Below are 22,095 nucleotides of genomic sequence, written 5' to 3' on the forward strand. Positions count from 1 at the left end.
CGGCAATCCCTCGCGAACACTGAGGCAGGAGTACAGCCGAGAACAACAGACGTTTCTCACCTTCACCTGGAGTCGCTGTCTGGAGCCCGCCTTTTCTTCGCTGGCTGAGCGCGACCCCATCTTTTCGCGGCTTAGCAGCGGGCGTCTTCCCGCCAAGATCTCGGCGGGAGGTGCTGGGAGGGGGTAGAGGAGGAGCAGCGGGGCGGGGACGGGAGCGGGGGCGGGCCCTGGCGGGCTGCGCATACCGGCTCTGACGCCAGCTGGCCGATGGAGGGGCCTCGGCACACGGGCATTACGGTGGTCTCTATACATGTCAAGCTCACCAGCCTCAATCAAAACTCAAATTCTTTAGGGAAGCGATTGGACCGAATCCACATTTTTACCTTTGATCCCGGGATTTTTGATGCTGCTGATGCCAGTATCTTCGCTTTGAAAAACATTGGCGCTTCTGCGCCACCTTGGAAAAACCACCTTGCCTGGCAATGGGAGCCTGGAAAAGATTCAGACGCACTTATGGATAGAGAGCGGGGAAAATCGAAATCAACATGCACCCTTTTCCTGGGCTCCCTGGTTCTTTATAACCCCAACACGAGAAAATTATGCCATCGAAATCAACATGCACCCTTTTCCTGGGCTCCCTGGTTCTTTATAACCCCAACACGAGAAAATTATGCCATATGGCTACAATACTACCTTCTTCCTAGGAAGGGAAGTATTTTGATTTTTTTTCAAGAGTTGATAAACTGATTTAAATTTTACTTGATCATATGCCCACCAATTAACTAAGATCCTAATAATGACCGTATAAAGCCCAAAGGCTTGGGAAAGGTTGCGAAATCATTTTTGTATCACAAAGTAACATAAATAAGATTTTAGTGCCCTGTAATTTTTAGTTACAGCCATATTAACCCCCCCCCCCCCCCCCCGTCCCGGGTTGCCATGAGTCAAAACAATTGGTTTCCCATCAGATTTACTCTGGACAGCACGATTTTGGAGCTGTTAAATTCAAAATATAAATTTCAATGTACTCTATTTTTAAGACCCTTATCTAGCCCAAAATTACTTCCCTGGTTGGTTACCTGGGCCCTCCATTGTTCCTGGCTCCAGATTTGCCCAATTTTATTTACTCTCCCAGCCTAGACCCAATAACACAGGTGAAATAATTTGAGAACTAATCCTATTAACATTAACGTTAGGGCCTTCCATGATGTAGTTCCTGCCAAACTTTCACCACTGCTTGACTCAAAACTTACTAATAAACTTTTCATAGTTTATACTTTCATAGTTTCCTTAGTAATAAAAATTATTCATACTTTTCATAGTGTTTGATATGTACCAAAATATCTCTGAATTTCAAGACTGTACATGCTGTGCCATCTCTCCCTACCACAGCATTTATAAAATCCTTTCTATGGTGAAATGTATTCTGACTTACAATCACCCAATATTTTTTACAAACCCAGCTAGTAAATTACTATTTGTTACGATTCTGTATGCACCGTAAGAATTCCCTAACAAAACTTAAACCTTTAGACAATGCTCCATACTCCTTAGGGAGCTAAGCACGGTAAACACATCAAGTACTTTATAAATACTTATGGACTTAAATACACTGTCTAGCCAGGAATGTTTTAATGGGCGGTCTTGAGAAACTGAAAAAACTGTTAAGCCTGAAAGTACACTGTTCTGACCTCAGACATCGCTCCAGGCCCCGTGGGGGATTTTTTTTTAATGGCAATGGCCTAAATCACCACCACCTGCCCTCGCGCGACCAAAAAATATACCACCACAACTCACTCGGCTTCATCGACTGAGCTAATCAGGTGCTATTAGCAGGGCTTCTATTCTCCTTAAACTCCAATTCTGAATTGTCAACAATATGGACAAACTGCCCTTCATTATCTGCTCAACTTCTTATTGATCACTATCCCATTTTCTTCAGCTTCAAACCAACTTAAGAGGGACCCCTTAATTCGGACCTTCCTCGCCACAGGAGCTTAACAGCAAATCCCAACGGGAAGCAATTTCCCGCCAGAAGTTCCGTCCAAACACTGCGAGACTGAGGAAGCTAGAGAAACCTGTGAACATGCGCAATAACAGACTCGGCCTTCTAGTGGGAGACGCCCACAATCCCACAATCCTCTAGTCGCGTATTTCCGGTTTTTCTAACTCCGCCGTAAGTTGCATTTTTATCTGTCGCACAGCCGTGTCCAGCGCCTCTAGAAGTGGGCTTTTCTGTTCGTTGACGTTGTCGCCGTTCACTGTTTGGAATCACTGAAGTCTCGGGAGTCACCGCCACTGCCATCAACATGTCGGTCCCAAGCGCCCTCATGAAACAACCGCCCATTCAGTCTACGGCTGGGGCCGTCCCAGTTCGCAATGAGAAAGGTACTGTGCTGAGCCGTTTTCCAGTCGGATCTTACCTCTTTCCTCAGCATACTTCAAACCTACCTAGACAGACCACCCCAACCCCACCAACCCTTAATATTACCCTGCCCCGTGTTTCTTCGACTTTTCTCATCAAACTCGCCCCTAATCGCTTTGCTTAAAGGAAAAAAAAAACCTACTTTCATCTCATCTTGTTCTTATTGCCTGTCTTCTGCTCTCACAGCAAGCATCCCTCCCTTCTTTCCTTGGACTCCACGTATAAATTATACTAATATACATAGTGAATGCCTGCTTTTGCAGAGCGTCGTGCGGGATACAGCCCCTTTTTTGTTAAATATAGCCGTCTGTTTATGCTGCTTTTATAATTAACATTATTTTATGTGTCTGTCTCCCTCTACTGCATCACAAGCTCATAACGTCCTTGAGACAGGAACCAGGTCTTATTACACTTTTTATTCCTTTCAACCTACGCAGTGACTGTATTAAATTGAATACAAAGTTGTGTAAGGCAGTATTAAGAAATTCATATTGTAGATGCGAGACATGTAAAAAGAGGCACATTCTAAGCAGTGTGCAGTTTTTCACAATTGTGATTCCTGTCACATAGGTGATATAAACCAAACGATGTGGAAGGGCAGAGAAGGAATAATCTCTTCAAATTGGTGTAATCAAGGAAAGCTTCTTGAAGGAGGTAGCATATAAGTTGATCCTTAAAGGATGAATAGGATTCCAGGGCAGATAGAAGAAGGAACACTATTATCTGTTTGGGGAGTTAAACTAAAGAGTATTTTTTCAAGGAGGATTTTGGAAAATAGTATCAGCTCTTTCTTTTTTTTTTTAATTTTTTTTAATGTTTATTTTTTTGAGAGAGAGAGACTTAGTGCAAGGAGGGGAGGAGCAGAGAGTGGGAGACACAGAATCAGAAGCAGGCTCCAGGCTCTGAGCTGTCAGTACAGAGTCCGACGTGGCCTTAACCCACGGACCGTGAGATCATGACCTGAGCCAAAGTCAGGAGCTCAAGTGACTGAGCCATCCAGGCACCCCTCTTTTTTGTATTTTAAATAAACTGTACCTACCCTTGTGCAGCTTGTCTTTATTTTTTAATTCAACGTGGCTTTTGACAAGTATGCTTTGCTAAATACAGATCTAATTCATTTTAACTACTTAAGAATTCCATTGTGTAATTAGGCCAGTTTATTCCCTACTGAGGGGCAGTTAGTTGTTTTTTCTCCTGTTACAAACAGCGCTGTAGTTGTCTTTTTTTTAATTTTAATTTTTTAAATAATCTCTCACCCAACGTTGCCCTCAAACTCACGACTCCAAGATGAAGTCTCATGCTCCACTGACTGAGCCAGCTAGGCACCCCCTGTAGTTGTCATTCTTAAACGTGTCTCTTTAGTGCACTGTGTAAGAATTTCTCTAGGGTAGACTCCGAGAAGTTCATCATCAGTATAACTAGCTATTTTCTTCCTAAGTTGATTAATTTATTTTGAGAGAGGGGGAAGGGCAAAGAGATGGGGAGAAAGAAAATCTCAAACAAGCTCCGCACTGTCCGTGCAGAGCGAAACGTGGGGCTCGAACTCAGAAACCGTGAGATCACGACGTGAGTCGACTTCAAGAGTTGGACACAACCAACTGAGCCACCCAGGTGCCCCGTAACTGGCCATTTCCAGTTGCTCTCCACGTGGGTTGTAAGAGCATTAAGAGTTTGTATTTCCCCATATATTCATCAATACACTTGATTGTATCAGGTTTTTTTTTAATTTTGCCCATTCCAATGGGTATGAAATGATATCTCATTATTTTAATTTGCATTTCCCTAATTACTCACAAGGCAAGGCATCTTCATATATTTATCAGTTCTCTAGGTTTTCTCTTCTCTGAATTACTTGTTTCTGTCATTTACCTATTTTCTACTTGGTTTGTTTTTCTAAATCCCAAGTTTGTCATATCTGTTTCCCATTTTGTTTTGTTTTTTTGGCTTGTCTTTTCACTTTAATTTTGGACTTTTCTGTTTCATAGGCATTTTTAATTTTAGTGTTATCATATTTACCAACTTTATCTTTTATAGCTTGTGATGTTTGTATATTGTGTAAGAAATCCTTCCCTGTACTGAAATTATAGATATTCAAGTTATATATATTTTTTAATGTTTTTATTATTTATTTTGAGAGAGAGAGAGACAGTGCAAGCAGAGGAGGGGGAGAGAGAGAATCCTGTGATGTCACTGCAGAGCCTGACATGGGGCTTGATCCCACAAACCGAACATGAGATCATGGCCTGAGCTGAAATCAAAAGTTGGACACCCAGACGCCCCTAAAAATATTTTCTATCATCGGGGCGCGTGGGTGGCGCAGTCGGTTGGGCGTCCGACTTCAGCCAGGTCACGATCTCGCGGTCCGTGAGTTCGAGCCCCGCGTCGGGCTCTGGGCTGATGGCTCAGAGCCTGGAGCCTGTTTCCGATTCTGTGTCTCCCTCTCTCTCTGCCCCTCCGCCGTTCATGCTCTGTCTCTCTCTGTCCCAAAAATAAATAAACGTTGAAAAATTTCATCATGCTCTTTAAAAAAAAAAAAAAAAAAAAAAAAAATTTCTATCATCTAAGTGTTTGTATATACTAAATAGGATTGAATACACAATTGTGCAAGACAGACTGTAATTTAAAGAGCTTATTCAATAGGGATGTAAATGTTTAAGATAGGTTTTTCACACTTGGGTCTTAATCCATCTGGAATTTTGTGTGTGTGGTGTCAGAGATATAATTTTACTGTTTATCTTATGGTTAACCAGTTGTCCCTACTGCTCCATTGTTTGACGAGCCCATCCATTCTCCACTGCATTTTAATGTCGCTTCTGTAATATACCAAGCTCTTGTATGTAGGCTTGTCTGCTTTCTAATCTGCTCCATTGGTCTCTATGTATCCTCTGAGTCAATGACATATTGTTTCAATTACTGTAAGTTGTTTTTTTTTTTTATTACTGTAAGTTTAAATAAGCCCTGCAATCTGATACAAAAACCCTCCCCCACTTCACCATTTTTTCATTAAAACTTTATTTTTTAGATCAGTTTTAGGTTCACGTTTCCCATATATCCTCTGCCCCCACACAGGCACAGCCTTCTCCATTATCAACATCCCCTACCAAAGTGATATATTTTTGCAATTGCTGAATCTACATTGACACAGCATAATCACCAAAACCCATAGTTTACATTAAGGTTTACTCTTGGCATTGTATCTTCTATGGGTTTAGACAAACATTTAGTGACCTACATCCATTATTATGGTATTGTACACAGTATTTTCACTGCCCTAAGCATTCTCTGTGCCCTGCCTATTCATCCCTCCCCCAGCCCAACCCTTGGCAACCACTGATCTTTTTACTGTCTCCATACTTTTGCCTTTTCCAGAATGTCATGTATTTGGAATCATAGAGTATGTAGCTTTTTCAGATGGGCTTCTTTCATATAGTAATATGTGTGTAAGTTTTCCCATGTCTTATGGCTTGATAGCTCATTTCCTTTTAGTACTGAATAATATTCCATTGTGTAGACATACCATAGTTTATTCATTCACCTAGAGAGGGACATCTTGGTTCCTTCCAAGTTTTGACAATTATGAAAAAGCTTAAATAAATATCAGTGTGCAAGTTTTTGTGTGAACATTAGTTTTCAACACCTTTAGGTAAATACCAAGGAGTGCAGTTGCTGCGGCATATGGTAAGAGTATGCTTAGTTTTATAAGAAACCACCAAAGTGGCTGTGCCATTTTGCATTCCCACCAAGAATGAATGAGCATTCTTGTTCTACATCCTCACCAGCCTTTGGTGTTATCAGAGCTCTGTAGTTTGGTTATTCTAATACATGTGCAGTGGTATCTCATTGTTTTATTTGCATTCCCCTGATGACATATGATTTGAAGCAAATATGCTTATTTGCCATCTGTGTATCTTCTTTGGTGAGGTATGTTAAGGTGTTTGGCCTCACCTTGTTCTTCAGGATTCCCTTGGTTCTTTTTGACCTCCTATTTTTCCATGCAATTTTAGAATCAACCTGAGGACAACTGAATGGAATTGCCTTAAAATTACAGGTCACGCAGGGGCGCCTGGGTGGCTCAATCAGTTGAGCGTCCGACTTGGGCTCAGGTCATGATCTCATGGTTCGTGAGTTCGAGCCCCATGTCGGGCTCTGTGCTGACAGCTCAGGGCCTGGAGCCTGATTCGGATTCTGTGTCTCCCTCTCTCTCTGCTCCTCCCCTGCTCACACTCTGTCTGTCTCTCTCTCTCTCTCTCTCTCTCTCTCTCAAAAATAAAGATAAAAAAAAATTAAAATTACAGTTCGTGCATTTATTGATTAACTTGGGCACAGTTGTCATCTTCTCTCTTCCTTGAATAGGATATATTTCTCACTTATTTAGATCTTTTGGATCTTCCAATGTAATGATATATATTTCCTCTAAAAAACTTTGTAGATCATTTGTTGAATTTATTCCTTGGTATCTTATAGATTAGTTACTATTGTAAATAGTATTTATTTTAAGTTTATTTATTTACTTTGAGAGAGAGCGAGCACGTGAGTGTGCACACAAGTGGGTAGAGGCAGAAGGAGAGAGAGAATCCCAAGCAGACTCCATGCTGTCAACACAGAGCCTGACTTGAGGCTCAATTTCACAAACTGAGATATGACCTGAGCCAAAATTAAGAGTCAGACGCTTAAATGACTAAGCCACACAGGCGCCGCTGTAAATAATATGTTTAAACTTTATTTTCTACTTTATGTAGCTAATGTACAGGTACCCTTATTTTTATCCAACATTTATTAAGCATTCTCCCTGAATTCATTTTTAGCTTGCCTGTTTGTTAATCTTTTATTTTCTACATAATTTATTATAGTCTGCAAATTGTGAGTTTTTTTCCTTTTCAATCCTTACCTTTTGTCTCTTTTTCTTATTGCCCTAATTAGAACCATAATAAAATGTTGACTAGAAGGTGTGATAGGGACAATGTAGGGATGCCCACTGTTTTTTAAAGGAATGCTTCTAATTTATCATTAAGCATAATATCTGTTGTTAAGATTATGTAACTTAAAATACATAAACTTTAAATAATATGTTACAGGGCACCTGGGTGGCTCAGTCTGATTTTGGCTCAGGTCATGATCTCACAGTTCCTGAGTTTGAGCCCCACATCAGGCTCTCTGATATCAGCACAGAGCCCACTTTGAATCCTCTGTCCCCTCTCATTCTGCCCCTCCCCCACTTGCACATAGTCTCTCTCCCTCTCAAAAATAAATAGAAAATATTAAAAAAAAAAAAAAAAAAAAAAAAAAGAATGGGGCACCTGGGTGGCTCAGTTGGTTAAGCGTCCGACTTCAGCTCAGGTCATGATTTCACAGCTCGTGAGTTCAAGCCTCAGGCTCTGGGCTGACAGCTCGGAGCCTGGAGTCTGCTTCGGATTCTGGGTCTTCCTCTTTCTCTGCCCCCTCCTCCACTCATGCTCTGTCCCTCTCTGAAAAATAAAACAAATATTACAAAAAATAAAAAAGAAGAAAACACCATTAGATGAATAGATGGTTGGATAATGGCTCTCTTCTCCTGCTTCAACTCTTGTTTACCAGGAATACAGGGCTCTACCTGCAAAGGCAGAGGTTCAAGGACATTGGGAAAGAGGCTGCTGAAACATAATACATTATCTTTATCACCCAGGTGAGATTTCGATGGAGAAAGTGAAGGTAAAACGTTATGTGTCGGGTAAGAGGCCAGACTATGCCCCTATGGAGTCCTCAGATGAGGAGGATGAAGAATTTCAGTTCATCAAGAAAGCCAAAGAACAAGAAGCAGAGCCTGAGGAACAGGAGGAGGATTCATCCAGCGACCCTCGACTGCGGCGTTTGCAGAACCGTATTAGTGAAGATGTGGAAGAGAGGTAATGATTAGGGTTATGTTTCCCTGGACCTAAACCCCTACAGGTTACTTAACAAGAACAACAACAATAAGAGCTAGTACTTGAACAGTACTTACTATGTGCCAGACACTATTCAAGTAAATTTCCTAATGTAATCTACCCAATAACCTTGTAAGGTATGTACTATTATCCTAGTTTACAAATGAGGAAACTGAGGCACAAAGGGGTTAGGAAAATAACATGACCAAAGGTATATAACCAGCAAGTGGCAACCAGTAAACATGAGGTTACCTCTGGTCCAGAGGCCCAAATTAACTCACTAAGGAAATAGAAAGCACAAACCACTGGTTGGTTTGTTAAGAGGAGTCTTAAAATTTGAGAAATTGAATTAATCCACTCACTTGTTTTAAAGGCTAATGAGGGGTAATGACACTGATGAAGTAGGAAAAAAGGCCAGATGAATAAATGGTCTCATATAGGAAAGGGAGCCTCCCATTGAAGAATTTTGTATGTTGTGAGTTAATTGAGACATTACCTTACAAAGTAAACCAGATGTCTCAAACTTTCATAGTTCATATTGTCTTAGGAATTTTCTCAGAGAGCCCCCAGGCCTAAACAGTTTTGTTTATTAAGTAGTTAGATCCAAATAATTTCTAAAAATTCACATTTTAACATTTAAAGCCATTTGCAAAATACAATACACACAAAAGAAGGAACATTTTTATTTCATTCTTTTTTTTTTTTTTTTTTTTTTTTACTGTTTCAATTTTCTTTATTTTTTTATTGTTGAGAGAGATAGAGCATGAGCGGGAGAGGGGCAGAGTGGGAGACAGAGAATCCAAAGCAGGCTCCAGGCTCCAAGCTGTCAGCACAGAGCCCGACATGGGGCTCAAACTCACAAACCGTGAGAACATGACATGAGCTGAAATCGGATGCTTAACTGAGCCACACGCATGCCCCAAGTTTTTTTTTTTATTTCATTCTTACATAACCATAATCACTTATTAGTGGGGTTTGTGTGCCTTTTGGACACTGACAACTTCTCCAACTTTGGAATCAGAATGGCAGTGTCACTCTCATATCCTGTACCATATTGATCTTCTTGGAGTAGTTGCTTTTTAATACAGGAGTCCCCAGAAATCCAGTTTCACAAAGATGCAGTGTCACTGAAAAGAACCCTAGTGTGATCTAATGTTGAAACCGAACCACCTGGAGCTATAAATCAATCCCAGCACATATGTTTTTTACAGTGCCTCATGATGCCTCAGCTTACATTTAATGTTTTAATCCAACTTGACTATTTACTCTGACCCTTTGTTGTTTTGTTTTGGTTTTTTGTGGGGGTTTTTTTGAGCACTTTGAATTGCAAATGCTGTATCTGTATTGGTTTAATTATGGTTGGTTGGTTGGTTTTTGTTTAAATTCAAGTTAGTTAACATATAGTGTAGTATTGGTTTCAGGAGTAGAATTCACTGATTTATCACTTACGTACCACACTCAGTGCTCATCCCAACAAGTGCCCTCCTTAATGCTCATCACCCATTTAGCCCATCCCCCCACCCAACACCCCTCCAGCAACCCTCAGTTTGTTCTCTGTATTTAAAAGTCTCTTATGGTTTGCCTCCCTCTCTTATTTTTCCTTCTCTTCCATTATGTTCATCTGTTGTATTTCTTAAGTTAAATTACACATATGAATGAAATGATACGATATTTGTCTTTCTCTGACTGACTTATTTTACTTGACATAGTATACTCTAGTTCCTGACACTTAAAATTAGTTTCTTTTATTTGTACCTCAGTTTCCCCCTCTCAAGACTTAAGTTGTTTTTTGTTTGTTTTTCTTAATTCTTATTTTAGTTCCAGTTAGTTAACACACAGTGTTACATTAGTTTCAGGTATACAATATAGTGATTCAGCACTTCCATACATCACTCCATGTTCATCATGACAAGTGCACTCTTTAATCCCCATCACCTATTTAACCCCATACCTCCAAACTCCTCCCCTTTGGTAACCATCAGATTGTTCTCTATAATTAAGAGTCTGTTTCTTGCTTTGTATATTATTTTTTCCCTTTGCTTATTTGTGTTGTTTCTTAAATTCTGCATGAGTGAAACCATATGATATTTAAGACTTCAGTACCAATAAAAGCAAACATATCCAGGTGCTCTACGAGTAAGGAATGTGGTTGGTGCTCTTTCGTTTTTGTGATATTGGTGTTACACCTGAAGATGCTGTTTTTCAGATTGGCTCGCCATCGGAAAATAGTGGAACCTGAAGTGGTAGGAGAAAGTGACTCAGAAGTAGAAGGAGATGCGTGGCGCATGGAACGAGAAGATAGCAGTGAAGAAGAAGAGGAAGAAATTGATGATGAGGTATAAAAAAGGAAAATGGAAAATTCTTTCTAGTTCCAAGAAAAAGTTGGGGCCTATTCTTTGTTGAGGTCCCAAAGGCACAAGCTTACTGCTTTTGGCAGGATTCTGATCCAGTGTTCCCTATTGGTTGGAAATAGAGTTGAAAATAAAATAGTCCTGGGTGCCTGGGTGGCTCAGTCTTTTAAGCATCTGATTTTGGCTCTGGTCATGATCTCACAGCTTGTGAAGTCCCACACCGGGTGAGCTCAAGTCCTGCTTTGAGTGAACCCTGCTTCTCTCTCTCTCTCTCTCTCTCTCTCTCTCTCTCTCTCTTTCTTTCTCTGCTTCTCGTGGGATTCTCTCTCTTTCCCTCTCTTTCTCTCTCTGCCTCTCACTCACTTGTACCCTCTCTCTCACACACACGCACACACAAAGAAAATGGTGCTATGTTGTATTTACTAGTATCAGAATTTGTTGGGGCACCTGGGTGGCGCAGTCGGTTAAGCGTCCGACTTCAGCCAGGTCACGATCTCGCGGTCCGGGAGTTCGAGCCCCGCATCGGGCTCTGGGCTGATGGCTCAGAGCCTGGAGCCTGTTTCCGATTCTGTGTCTCCCTCTCTCTCTGCCCCTCCCCCGTTCATGCTCTGTCTCTCTCTGTCCCAAAAATAAATAAACGTTGAAAAAAAAGAAAAATTAAAAAAAAAAAAAAAGAATTTGTTAAGGTTGATGAGGGAAAAATAAAAAGCTGCCTTAGAGCACAGGTCATTGGGCTGACTGACTCGGACATACAACTTGATAGGAAATAGAGCGGCGCCGTGGCATGATGCGTCAGCGAGCACAGGAGAGAAAAAATGAAGAGATGGAAGTCATGGAGGTGGAAGATGAGGGACGTTCTGGGGAGGAGTCAGAATCAGAATCTGAGTATGAAGAGTACACAGACAGTGAAGATGAGATGGAGCCTCGCCTTAAGCCTGTCTTCATTCGAAAGTAAGTATCTCACAAACCAGGCCTGAGCTACTACTTTCCAGGTCTAAGGATAGAAGCCTCTTTTCTACCTCATGCTTTTCTGAAATGTAAGCACCAAGCAAAAGTCTTCTACCCAATTCCCTACCTGTGCAGAATGTTTGCTGAGGAATATCTTGGAGGTAGCAGAGAGCCCGAGTTGATTTTCACATCTCTCTTTCCAGTTAAAGAGCACAAAATTAAACTTGAAGAGTAAATTCCTGTTCCTTTCCTAATGGCGAGAAATCCTACTACTTACAGTCTGGCAGGTTCCTTACTATTCAGGCAGTTCTCAAAAATGAATGGAATTGTGATGCTGTAAATACCTGAGGAGACTACCTGTTTTGGCTCGTTGCAAATAATAGAGCCAGTGATTGTTGGGCTTTTTCTGATTTGGATGGGACTTGAGTTTGAGGACAAAGAGCTCCACGCTAAGGGCTTTGGGCAATTAACAGGACCTCTGTGCTGCAGGAAGGACAGAGTAACAGTTCAAGAACGTGAGGCTGAAGCATTGAAACAAAAGGAGCTGGAGCAGGAAGCAAAACGCATGGCTGAGGAGAGGCGCAAGTACACACTCAAGGTACTGGGAGTGGCTGTGAGGATTGCACACAAGGAGGAGTATGCTTAGGTTTGTCTGAGGAAAACAAGGAAGTCCAGCAGTTAAATCGTTCTCCTTACCCAGATTGTAGAAGAGGAGACCAAGAAAGAACTGGAGGAGAACAAGCGGTCCCTGGCTGCCCTAGATGCTCTCAATACTGATGATGAAAATGATGAGGAAGAATATGAGGCATGGAAAGTTCGGGAGCTAAAGAGAATCAAGAGGGACAGAGAAGATCGAGAAGCGTGAGTAATAAGATGGGCATAGAGTTTGATACCGCTAATGGGACAGATTCCTAGTAGGGTAGCTGTAAGACTCAACACCTACTGTGAGTTCCATTCTAAATAACTAAATAACTTTCTTTAGGGTTCCTGCAACTGGATGAGTTTCCCATAATTAGAAAGTGGCTTATTACAATAAAATCAGGGAAAAGAAACACTTTTCTTGGTGTTTCTCTATGATAGAGTGCCAGCCAATACTACCTGTAGTTTCATAGTAGACACACACAAGTTTATCATTTATAAAAACCCAACCCAAAATTTGGTGACTTGAAACAATTGATTATTCCTCACAGTTTTGGAGGTTGGCTAAAGAGTTCCTCTGCTGGTTTCACCTGGTCTCTCTTACACAGCTGTATCCAGCTAGAGGACTTACTGGGCTAGAAAGTCCAAAATGGCTTCATTCACGTGTCCATTAGTTAATCCTGACTACCAGCTAGAATGCCTTACTTCTTCAGTGGGCTAGATTGGCTTCCTTATGTAACAGTCTCATGGCAGTATTCCAAGAGAGTAAAGGGGGAAACTGACCTCTTTGAGGCACGCATGTCATTTCTGCAAAGGGGCATGCATAACGGTGAGGGGAAGAATTTGTGGCATTTAAGTAATCTACCACAGTCCCTGTTGTTAGAGTAGAATCATTTCTGAGCTGGATCACCCATTCTTAAACATTACTAGGAATGAGAGTAATCCCAGATTGCAAAGGGAAACCATCACTAGAAAACTCTGTCCTCAGCCTGTAGTTTGTAAGATTTTTATCCTGGATTTCAAGGGATCCATGTACCCTTTAAAATTGTATACAACATTATGTGTACATTTGTATTTTTCTGGAGGGAGGGGATCTTTGACCCCTTCTCCCAAAAAGGTTTATTTCATAGCAATCTACTTAATGATGGTTAACCCTTGGTTTGTGACATGTAAGTATATATAGGACTACTAAAGAAATACCAGTAAAATCTTAACACAAGTTAAATTTGGATTTTTTTTAAGCCAAGTAGGCTTTTTAGGGGGGGGAAATTAATAACTTTGCAAAATCAAGCAGTAATAGTATGCCTGAACCTTTAAAGGTTAGAATCAACTTTTGGAAGTTTGCAATAATGAAGACTACATCAACTTTTTATATCTTGGTCTCCTGATCTGAATTCCTAACAGGCAATGACTAGAATTGAAGAAAGTAAATAGTGCTTGAAAGGAGATGAGACTGCGTTATGTTCAGATAATTGAGTCTTTCTGAAACTGGAATGGTACTGACAGTTTTGTTTTCTTCACAGTCTTGAGAAGGAGAAAGCAGAAATTGAACGAATGCGAAACCTGACTGAGGAAGAGAGGCGAGCTGAGCTTCGGGCAAATGGCAAAGTTATTACCAACAAAGCTGTGAAGGGCAAATATAAGTTCTTACAGAAGTATTATCACCGGGGTGCCTTCTTCATGGTAAGAAATGAAAAGGGAATGGGAAGGTTGGTCTGTAGAAATAACTCCAAACCTGCGAGTTCTTTTTTCCCCTCCAAGAATAAACTGTCTTGGGATGTTACTTTCACTTGCCAATGGTCAATTTTCTCAGTTACTTTTTGCGTCTGAAGAATATAAACCCGATAGAAAAAACGATTTGGCAGCAGGATTTTAGAAGTAGCAGCAACTATTCTCTTTTGGCTCCCGCTCTCAGGAGGAAATGATGTAATAGAAGAATTGAGGAACTGAAATACCAAGATAGTGATCTAAATAGATATATCCTAGACTGTTTAGATTCCCACAACCAATTAGATATCACTGTTCATAGCCAAGTGAGAAATTTTGCTTATGCAAAAATCAGGCCCTGCAAATAGCTTTACATTAACTCATATTTGGATGCAAAAATTTAATTCACTTCATTCTGAGCTGACAGGAAATGACTTAAACCTAACTAACCAAAAAATGGTTAACCAACCATTATGTATATCAACAAGATTTTGTTCTTCATATAAAGACTAAGGCCAATAATAGAGTCTCTTAATCCTATGAAGTGATGAAGACTTCTTCCAAATTATTTAGATTATACCAGTGATAATTCCTTAATGGAGACATGTCAGAAAAAGAGAATGGGAGAACTGATTGCATTTATTAACATAATACCATGTGGTTTGTTAAATTATTTCCTGACGATAAAGGAGTTTGTATCAAAAAGCTTTTTCAGGGGTGCCTGGGTGGTTCAGTTGGTTAAGCATCTAACTTAGGCTCAGGTCATGATCTCACAGTTCGTGCGTTCGAGCCCTGCATCAGGCTCTGTGCTGACAGCTCAGAGCCTGGAGCCTGCTTCGAATTCTGTATCTGCCTTTCTCTCTCTCTCTGCTCCTCCCCCCTGCCTCCCTCTCTCTCTCTCTCTCTCTCTCTCTCTCTCTCAAAAATAAACATTAAAAAAAATTTTTTTTTAAAGTAGTTTTTTCAAATGCTGTATATCAAACCCTAAATATCCTCCATTATAGCTAAATCCCTGCCTTTCACTGTAGACAACCAATAAAATTTTCAAACTTCAGTGGAGGGTTCCTTATTCCCCTCCAAAATCAGTTTCAGTCTATTCAGCAGGAAATGTTTGCTTATTGTATAGTTTTCCAGCCCATGTAGTTGTTTTTGTGGGGTTTTTTTAAGTTTTATTTTTTTATTTATTTTTTGGGAGAGAGAGGACAAGCAAGCATGGGAGGGGCAGAGAGAATCCCAAGCAGGCTCCACAGTCAGTGCAGAGCCCAATGCAGGGCCTGAACTCATGACCGTGAAATCATGACCTGAGCTGAAATCAAGAGTCAGACACTTAACCAACTGAGCCTTCCAGGGTGCCCCGCCCATGTAAATTTCTAGATTGGAGTCTATGGAAATTATGAATTTCTCTAAGGCTGTTTTGGAAGAGCCTGTTCTCCTGGTACTTGGTGTGAAGTGGAGCCTCATCTCAGCTCTGGCACGGGAGCGGGGGCCCCGTGAACAGAGTGCTGGCAGGCCCCAGGAACAGAGTGCTCTGGCTGACACAATATAATTTGGAGCCATTATAATATATTGTATGTAGGACACTACTGTGGAGCTCTTAATATGCAGAATTTTACAGAGTATGAATGCTAACCATTTTTACGATGATGCTATTCATATAATATGTTAATACTTGCTAAACAAAATTATGAAGCATTGCTGACTAAGATACATAAGGAAAGGGTTACATGAAAGTCTTTTGGTTCACATATTCAATAAACTCTTCTTATCTGGATAAGGAGAGTGAGGAGAATGAAGTTAAAATATCTTCTGAGAGGGGCGCCTGGGTGGCCCAGTCGGTTAAGCGTCCGACTTCAGCCAGGTCACGATCTCGCAGTCCGTGAGTTCGAGCCCCGCATCAGGCTCTGGGCTGATGGCTCAGAGCCTGGAGCCTGTTTCCGATTCTGTGTCTCCCTCTCTCTCTGCCCCTCCCCGTTCATGCTCTGTCTCTCTCTGTCCCAAAAATAAATAAACGTTGGGAAAAAAAAAAAAATTTAAAAAAAAAAAATCTTCTGAGATTGAGAGACTCTCCACCCTAACAAGGAGAAAAGTAGAGCTCACAAAAACTGTCTGTCTTATCTTTAAAGCCTTATAGCTGAAGAGAAAAGAATACTCCAAAAGTGTGTATGGTTAAAGGACTCCACTCTTACACAAAGTTGTCCTTAACCAAGATGGTGCTGTTTTAATTCCTTCAGCACGTTTGTAATTTGTATCATAACATAATGGTTTTAACTAACAGATTGATGTGAAACTATTCTCTATAGTTATTTTATAGTTAATTAAATAACCTTTTGAGCATTTACTATGTAAAGGGCACTACTGGTTTTTTTTGTTTTGTTTTGAGGTAGACTTCATGCCCAACATAGGGCTTGAACTCACGACCCTGAGATAAGAACTGAGCCAGCCAGGCACCTTAAGAGCACTACTGTTTAACACTGCTAGAGGATATGTAATTCGTGCCCCTCAGATGGCTTACAACCTAAAAATGGGGCTAAGGCAAATATATACTGTACTATAACAAAAGGACAAGCGAAAATACTGTGGGACTTCTGAAGAGGGAGAGGTTTTATTTTGTAGATGGAAAAGAGTAAAGGAGGTGACATTTAAGATGTGTAAACTTTCTGACTTGTATAGTAGGAAGACATTCCAGGTGAATGGACTAGGAGGGGAGGCAAAAAGTATCATCTATAAAGGGAAGTTGCAAGGAGAGGTAGATTAAAGCTATATAGTATTTGGCCTTGACTATTATAGAGTTGTGCATATTTAACAAAACAGAGAACCACTGAAAGTTTGTGACTGTGGCAAATGTATGAGAGTGTTTTAGGAAAAAATCTAGTCGCAGTGTGTAAGATTGATTCCAAGAAAACACTATACCCCAGATAATGGGAACTTATAGGAAGTGGTGGGGCACCTGGGTGGCTCAGTCAGGTGAGTGTCTGACTGATTTCAGGGTCATGAGATGGGAGTCCCACATTGGGTTCCGTGCTGAGCGTGGAGCCCACTTGAGATTCTCTCTCCCTCTCTCTGTCCCTGCCTCCCCCCACTCTCTTGCTCACTCTCTCTAAAAAATGGGTGATGGGCATTAAGGAGGGCATTTGCTGGGATGAGTGCTGGATGTTATATGTAAGTAATGAATCACTAAAATCTACTCCTGAAATCATTATTACATTATATGTTAACTAACTTGGATTCAAATTAAAAAAAAAAAAATTGGCAACTCATTGTGCACAAAGATTACTCAAATTTTTAATTTGGGTAATTAAGAAAATGTTGTTCCTACTAATGGAAGAAGCTAGAAAGAGATTGGTTTGGAAAGGTTAGGGAAATGAATTTCACTTTAGATGTGAGTCTGAAGTCCCATCTGAATATCCAAGGTAAGATATATAATGGGCAGCAGAAAATTCAGGAGCAGACATTAGGAGCCTGTAGAGGCTTCTACAGAGTCGGAGTTATGACTGAATGAACATATTGAGTTCAGAGAATATAGCCAACCTTCAGGAAATGTTTACATTTAGGAAAGAAAAAGACAACACAAAGGGAAAAAGAAGTATCATCTCAACTAGATGTAAGCTCTTGAAGAATAGGTTCAGTACCTTCTTTGTATCCCTTGTGGCTTAATAAATTTGTGATTTGAATATATGGGAAATAACCACAAGATTAATAAGATTCTTTTCTACAGGATGAGGATGAAGAAGTATACAAGAGAGATTTCAGTGCACCTACTCTGGAGGATCATTTCAACAAAACCATTCTTCCCAAAGTCATGCAGGTAATGGGGTACCTTAAGAACAAGCAAGAGAGAAGTAATGTATTGAGGGCTGGGACATGATATTTGGTGGTATAAGTCATCATCTATCCTTCTTTCAGGTCAAGAACTTCGGGCGCTCTGGTCGCACCAAATACACCCACCTTGTGGATCAGGACACCACCTCTTTTGACTCAGCATGGGGCCAAGAGAGTGCCCAGAACACAAAGTTCTTTAAACAAAAGGCAGCTGGGGTACGAGATGTATTTGAACGGCCATCTGCCAAGAAGCGGAAAACTACTTAGAGTTCAACTATTTATTCTTCCGGCTGTGGAACACAAGGGGACATCTTAGCATCTGGTCCTTGATTTGATGTTACTGTTATTTACATGGCCCCTATATCCAGCCTATTGGACATACTGCCATACTTGTGACACTAGGTAACCCAGTCTTTGAAGGTGCTTTGTGAGGTTTGGACTCATGCTGAGAAACCCACAGAAAAGCACTATCCAGGTAGGATTAGAGGCTCCCCACTTAAAACCATTTCTGAGAAATCTTAGGTTTCATCACATCTCTGCCTTCCTTCCCAAATTCACTTGGGACTATTCCAGGTTTCTTTTTCCAGCCTCTTAGCTTGGGTTAGAAACATGGGCATGTAAGTTGACAATGCTACCTTATAGGAAATCTAATCTCACAGATAGCTGTTTTGAGTTTTTGGTTGGAGTCAGTTTTTCTAAGTGAACATATTTTTTGATCCATTTATGTGTGTGTGTCAAGAAATAAAAGAATCATACACGAAGGTTTTTTATGATACTGGAAATAAAATGTGCAGGCTAACAAGAATCTACCTATTAAGTAAAATAAAAGCAGAGAATTGTTGGGCTGAGTGTTTTACGTTTTGATCATCACCTTTGCTCTCAGAAACAAACTCAGATGCTAGATAGGCTATATTCTAAGTGGCACCCAGATTTACTCCATGAGCAGAAATATGTATGGTTCTCCTTGCTCTCTAAACTACAGCTGTATTTAGAACAAAAGTTGACGCATGAAATGAGGAAGCTAAGTACTTACCAGTATCTTCTCCATGCCCAGCTTCTATATCAAGGATGGCACAGTGCTCTCCCAGTTGCAATGTAATGACATCATGCTACACTTAATTTCAGTGATTTTCCACTTAATATTTACTACATAACCACCCTGCACATGGCAGAGCACTAGGAGTCAGGAGTTGTAAGGAATGACATTTAATCAGTGGGAAGGCTATTTCTCAATTACATAAAAAAATGAGAAGGCCAACGTCTTTTTACAATCTTTTAAAATGCCCCACTGGGAGAAACACTCAAATTTCTAAATGTCCTAAAATAAAAATAAAGAGTATAAATTACTATGAGGTAATAAACCCATAAAGATGAGTATAGGTCACTTGTGTGGGTGCCAGAGAGGGATACAACCTAAGAGTTACCCTAGACCCAAAATGAGAATAGCCATTGAAAGTTTATTTTGAGAGAGTGCGCCCCCGTGCACACACATGAGCAGAGGAGAGGGAGAAGAGGAGAGAAAGAATCCCAAGCAGGCTCTTTGCTGTGTGCGTGAAGCCGATGGGGCTCAATCTCACAAACCATGAGATCATGACCTGAAGCAAAATCAAGAATCAGCAACCAGGTACCCCAAGGCACCACAAGACATTGACATTCTTTTAAGAACATGTTTATAGCTATTTGAGTGTCTACTCTGAGGCAGACACTAAGCTTTTTATATTCACCAACTCATAGGTTCTAAATCTATTCAGGGGCGCCTGGGTGGCTCGGTCGGTAAAGTGGCTGACTTCGGCTCAGGTCATGATCTCACAGTTTGTGAGTTTGAGCCCTGTGTCAGGCTCTGCTCACAGCTCAAGCCTGGAGCCTGCTTTGGAATCTGTATTCTCCTTTCTATCTGCCTCTCCCCAGCTCATGTTTTCAAAAGTGAATAAACATTTAAAAAAAATTTTAAACTCTATCAGGTATGTATCATTTTACAGTTGAAGCAGCTCAGCAAGTGAAATGGTCTTCGCTCCAGGATAGAAAATGGAATGTAAGGTAGTGTTAACAGTGGCTCAGAATTCAAATAATAACTTCATAAAGTCTTTCATAAATTAATTCTGTATAAGATCTAAGCTTTGATATCTTCTATTGCACTTACCATGTTTCTACCTCAGTATTTTTCTTAATTCAGTGGCTTATGAACAAGACTAGTGGCTTACATCTATATACAGTGGCTCCTTAGCAAGTACTGCTCTTTGAGTTATTCGTAAACCACCGTAGAGACCATGCCACGGGCTTCAGCAATTTTGCTGAGACTCCAAATATACCTTGAATACTGTTTAGCTAGTTAGATGAGTTGAGTTTGGCCTGCCACCTAGCATCTGCATGTGAACATGAGGTCATGAGGTATTTTTCTATACTGATCCTTCATATAATTTCATGAAATCCTGGGGGAATGAGGAGAGTTGCTTAAATTCAGTTATATTCCAACATGTAAATTTGCTACAATAAATTACAGTATGATACATATAGCACTTGATCCAAGATAATTGCAAAATAAGAATAAGTCTTTATTGAAATAAAATAATCCAGTGAGTGGGTCTGAGAAAGCAAAGATCAGTTGGTTAAGGCAATAAGAGCCTCTACCACATTGCCCATGTGTTCCCTCAAGCTCCGTTCTGCTGCTGCTCGTGAGATCTCCATCTCTGTCATCTGCAGGAAAAGGATCAATGATGTTACCCAAGCCTCTTCTGGAGTATTAAAATGCCACCAAGACTTGCTGACTCTACTTGTTTCAGTAAACAACCCCAATTACGCAATGTAAACTCCTCTGCCCATACACTAGTTAAGCATTACTACTCACTATCAGCTCCAGATCTTCCTTCTTAATGGTGACTTTGGCCAGTTCCTTCTCCCTGCAAATATTCATGTACATTAATCCTCATTCTCTAAACTCACCAGTCTTCACCATCCCAGGAAGGATCATTCCCAGCTGTGCCTTCCAAATAAATGACTTCTGACAAACACTGTTGAGTGAAAACACAAAATGACTTCCACTCCCTCACCTAACACGCCCTTCCCCTCCTGTCTGGAATCTAGGAGAGGCAGCAGGGACTGTCAGGAGGCCTTTCCTTCCAACCAACACGAGAGTAAGGCTGTAAACCTTATATATGCAGGAACTGGTGACAGAGTTGAAGAACAGTACAAGGTATAAAGGCTTAACGATGCCTTTATTTTTGTATGGGGGAAAGAGACGGACTGGTAGGGCTGGCTGCACGTACGTAAACTTACCGCTCCTGTTTGGCTTTCTGCTCCCGGGATCTTCTGTCTCCAATCACGGACATCGCCTATGGGGGGAAAAATATCTGGTTACTGCTCTGCTACCCACAATTGCTAACAATCTAAAAAGCCAGTAATAAGCGGGTCAGGGGGTCCATTCGCGATGACGAGTGTATCAGGAAGCAAGGCCTAGGTTTAATTCAATTCTGTCCACCTTAAACCCAATCTTCGTCAAGCTCCTTTTGCAAGCGGAGGGCTCTAATGACGGTTTCCCTTTTGCCTTCTCTCGCCAACTAGATGGTTCCCCGTCTTGGGAGCGAGGGTCACAGTTACAACCTAAGAGGCCCCTCCGCTCTCAGCCCACCCAGACACGCTCACGGCCAACCTCACCGTCTCCAGATTGGAACTCTGGATCTCCTTCTCCTCCGCGTAGTCAGTGACTCGCTCCAAGTCCGCCGCACCGCTGTCATGCTTCCGTGGCTTCTCCGGAGGCCGCTCTGGGCCGCTGGTTTCAGTCTCCAACTCCAGCTCCACATCCCCCTCGGTAGCCATACTGATCCCACCGTGCTGCCGCAAAGGCCCCGCCCCACCTCACGAAGACTTCCGGTAACTGCCCCGAAACTTCCGCCCGGAGAGGACGAGGCGGGGCTGGCTTCGGGCCACACCTTCATTAATGTTTTGGATTCTAGAAGCTTCAGCCAGGAGAACAGGTCGTCTCTAGGACTTCCTTCCAGTGTTCTAGTATTGTTTTCTCCAAGGCCCTCTCCCACACCTAGCCCATCACCACTCCAGGACTTCCCGACAGACATCCTTCTCTTCACCTAGATTCTACCCCCCTCACCAACACCACCGCCCCCCTGCCCCACCCAAGTAATTCTGTCCAACCAGGATGGATACGCTCTAATCCTAAACCAATTAAGAATGCTAATCCACCAGAGGCCAGATTTGCAAACTGCTCCCTAATCTGGGGAGAACAGCCTGAGTGGCCCAAAGGCCAGGGAGAGAAGTAGCTTCAGAGAGACATTTGCATTTACCACATCCTGGA

At 41.4% G+C, this 22,095-nt stretch overlaps 3 protein-coding genes across 11 annotated transcripts in view; 1 reads left to right on the top strand and 2 right to left on the bottom strand.

The window, feature by feature from the left end:
• WDR76 (WD repeat domain 76) overlaps window positions 1-2,070 on the bottom strand; it is a 64,030-nt gene extending 61,960 nt beyond the window's left edge. For 2 of the 8 annotated variants that reach the window (XM_047861682.1, XM_047861681.1), the window contains exons 1-2: window positions 1,980-2,070; window positions 61-490 (exon numbers count right to left, since the gene is read on the bottom strand). In XM_047861682.1, coding sequence (XP_047717638.1) covers window positions 61-312 — 252 coding nt within the window. In that variant the 5' untranslated portion in view covers window positions 313-490; window positions 1,980-2,070. Of the gene's footprint in view, window positions 1-60; window positions 491-1,079; window positions 1,363-1,797; window positions 1,952-1,979 lie in introns of those variants that run through there. The other 6 variants (XM_047861685.1, XM_047861686.1, XM_047861688.1 and 3 more) reach the window with 6 other exon arrangements.
• Window positions 2,071-2,154: 84 nt separating this feature from the next.
• Window positions 2,155-18,550, top strand: MFAP1 (microfibril associated protein 1). Its single transcript, XM_047861690.1, has 9 exons — window positions 2,155-2,388; window positions 8,088-8,307; window positions 10,532-10,661; window positions 11,440-11,627; window positions 12,114-12,222; window positions 12,325-12,485; window positions 13,787-13,946; window positions 17,686-17,775; window positions 17,874-18,550. Exons 1-9 carry the CDS (start codon window positions 2,310-2,312, stop codon window positions 18,054-18,056), a joined length of 1,320 nt encoding a protein of 439 aa, XP_047717646.1. The 5' UTR covers window positions 2,155-2,309; the 3' UTR covers window positions 18,057-18,550.
• A 1,718-nt stretch (window positions 18,551-20,268) lies between these two features.
• HYPK (huntingtin interacting protein K) lies at window positions 20,269-22,095 on the bottom strand. Of its 2 annotated transcripts, none has more exons than XM_047861691.1 (4): window positions 21,441-22,095; window positions 21,063-21,118; window positions 20,730-20,797; window positions 20,269-20,483 (listed from the first exon to the last, which is right to left on the bottom strand). In XM_047861691.1, exons 1-4 carry the CDS (start codon window positions 21,600-21,602, stop codon window positions 20,284-20,286), a joined length of 486 nt encoding a protein of 161 aa, XP_047717647.1. In that variant the 5' UTR covers window positions 21,603-22,095; the 3' UTR covers window positions 20,269-20,283. The 2 variants fall into 2 exon arrangements, with proteins under 2 accessions (XP_047717647.1, XP_047717648.1); XM_047861692.1 differs by lacking the exon at window positions 20,730-20,797 and adding an exon at window positions 20,635-20,686 and having other exon boundaries at window positions 20,318-20,483; window positions 21,441-21,883.

The sequence above is a fragment of the Prionailurus viverrinus genome, chromosome B3, assembly GCF_022837055.1.
Source record: "Prionailurus viverrinus isolate Anna chromosome B3, UM_Priviv_1.0, whole genome shotgun sequence".
Classification (NCBI taxonomy): domain Eukaryota; kingdom Metazoa; phylum Chordata; class Mammalia; order Carnivora; family Felidae; genus Prionailurus; species Prionailurus viverrinus.

Coding starts and splice junctions, on each gene's coding strand:
- HYPK (XM_047861691.1), bottom strand. CDS start 21,602: ATGGCTACCGAGGGGGATGTGGAGCTGGAGTTGGAGACTGAAACCAGC. Junction 21,119..21,440: donor AGAGTTCCAATCTGGAGACG/GTGAGGTTGGCC, acceptor TTCCCCCCATAG/GCGATGTCCGTGATTGGAGA. Junction 20,798..21,062: donor CAGAAAGCCAAACAGGAGCG/GTAAGTTTACGT, acceptor TTCACTCAACAG/TGTTTGTCAGAAGTCATTTA.
- MFAP1 (XM_047861690.1), top strand. CDS start 2,310: ATGTCGGTCCCAAGCGCCCTCATGAAACAACCGCCCATTCAGTCTACG. Junction 2,389..8,087: donor CCCAGTTCGCAATGAGAAAG/GTACTGTGCTGA, acceptor TTTATCACCCAG/GTGAGATTTCGATGGAGAAA. Junction 12,223..12,324: donor GGCGCAAGTACACACTCAAG/GTACTGGGAGTG, acceptor CTCCTTACCCAG/ATTGTAGAAGAGGAGACCAA.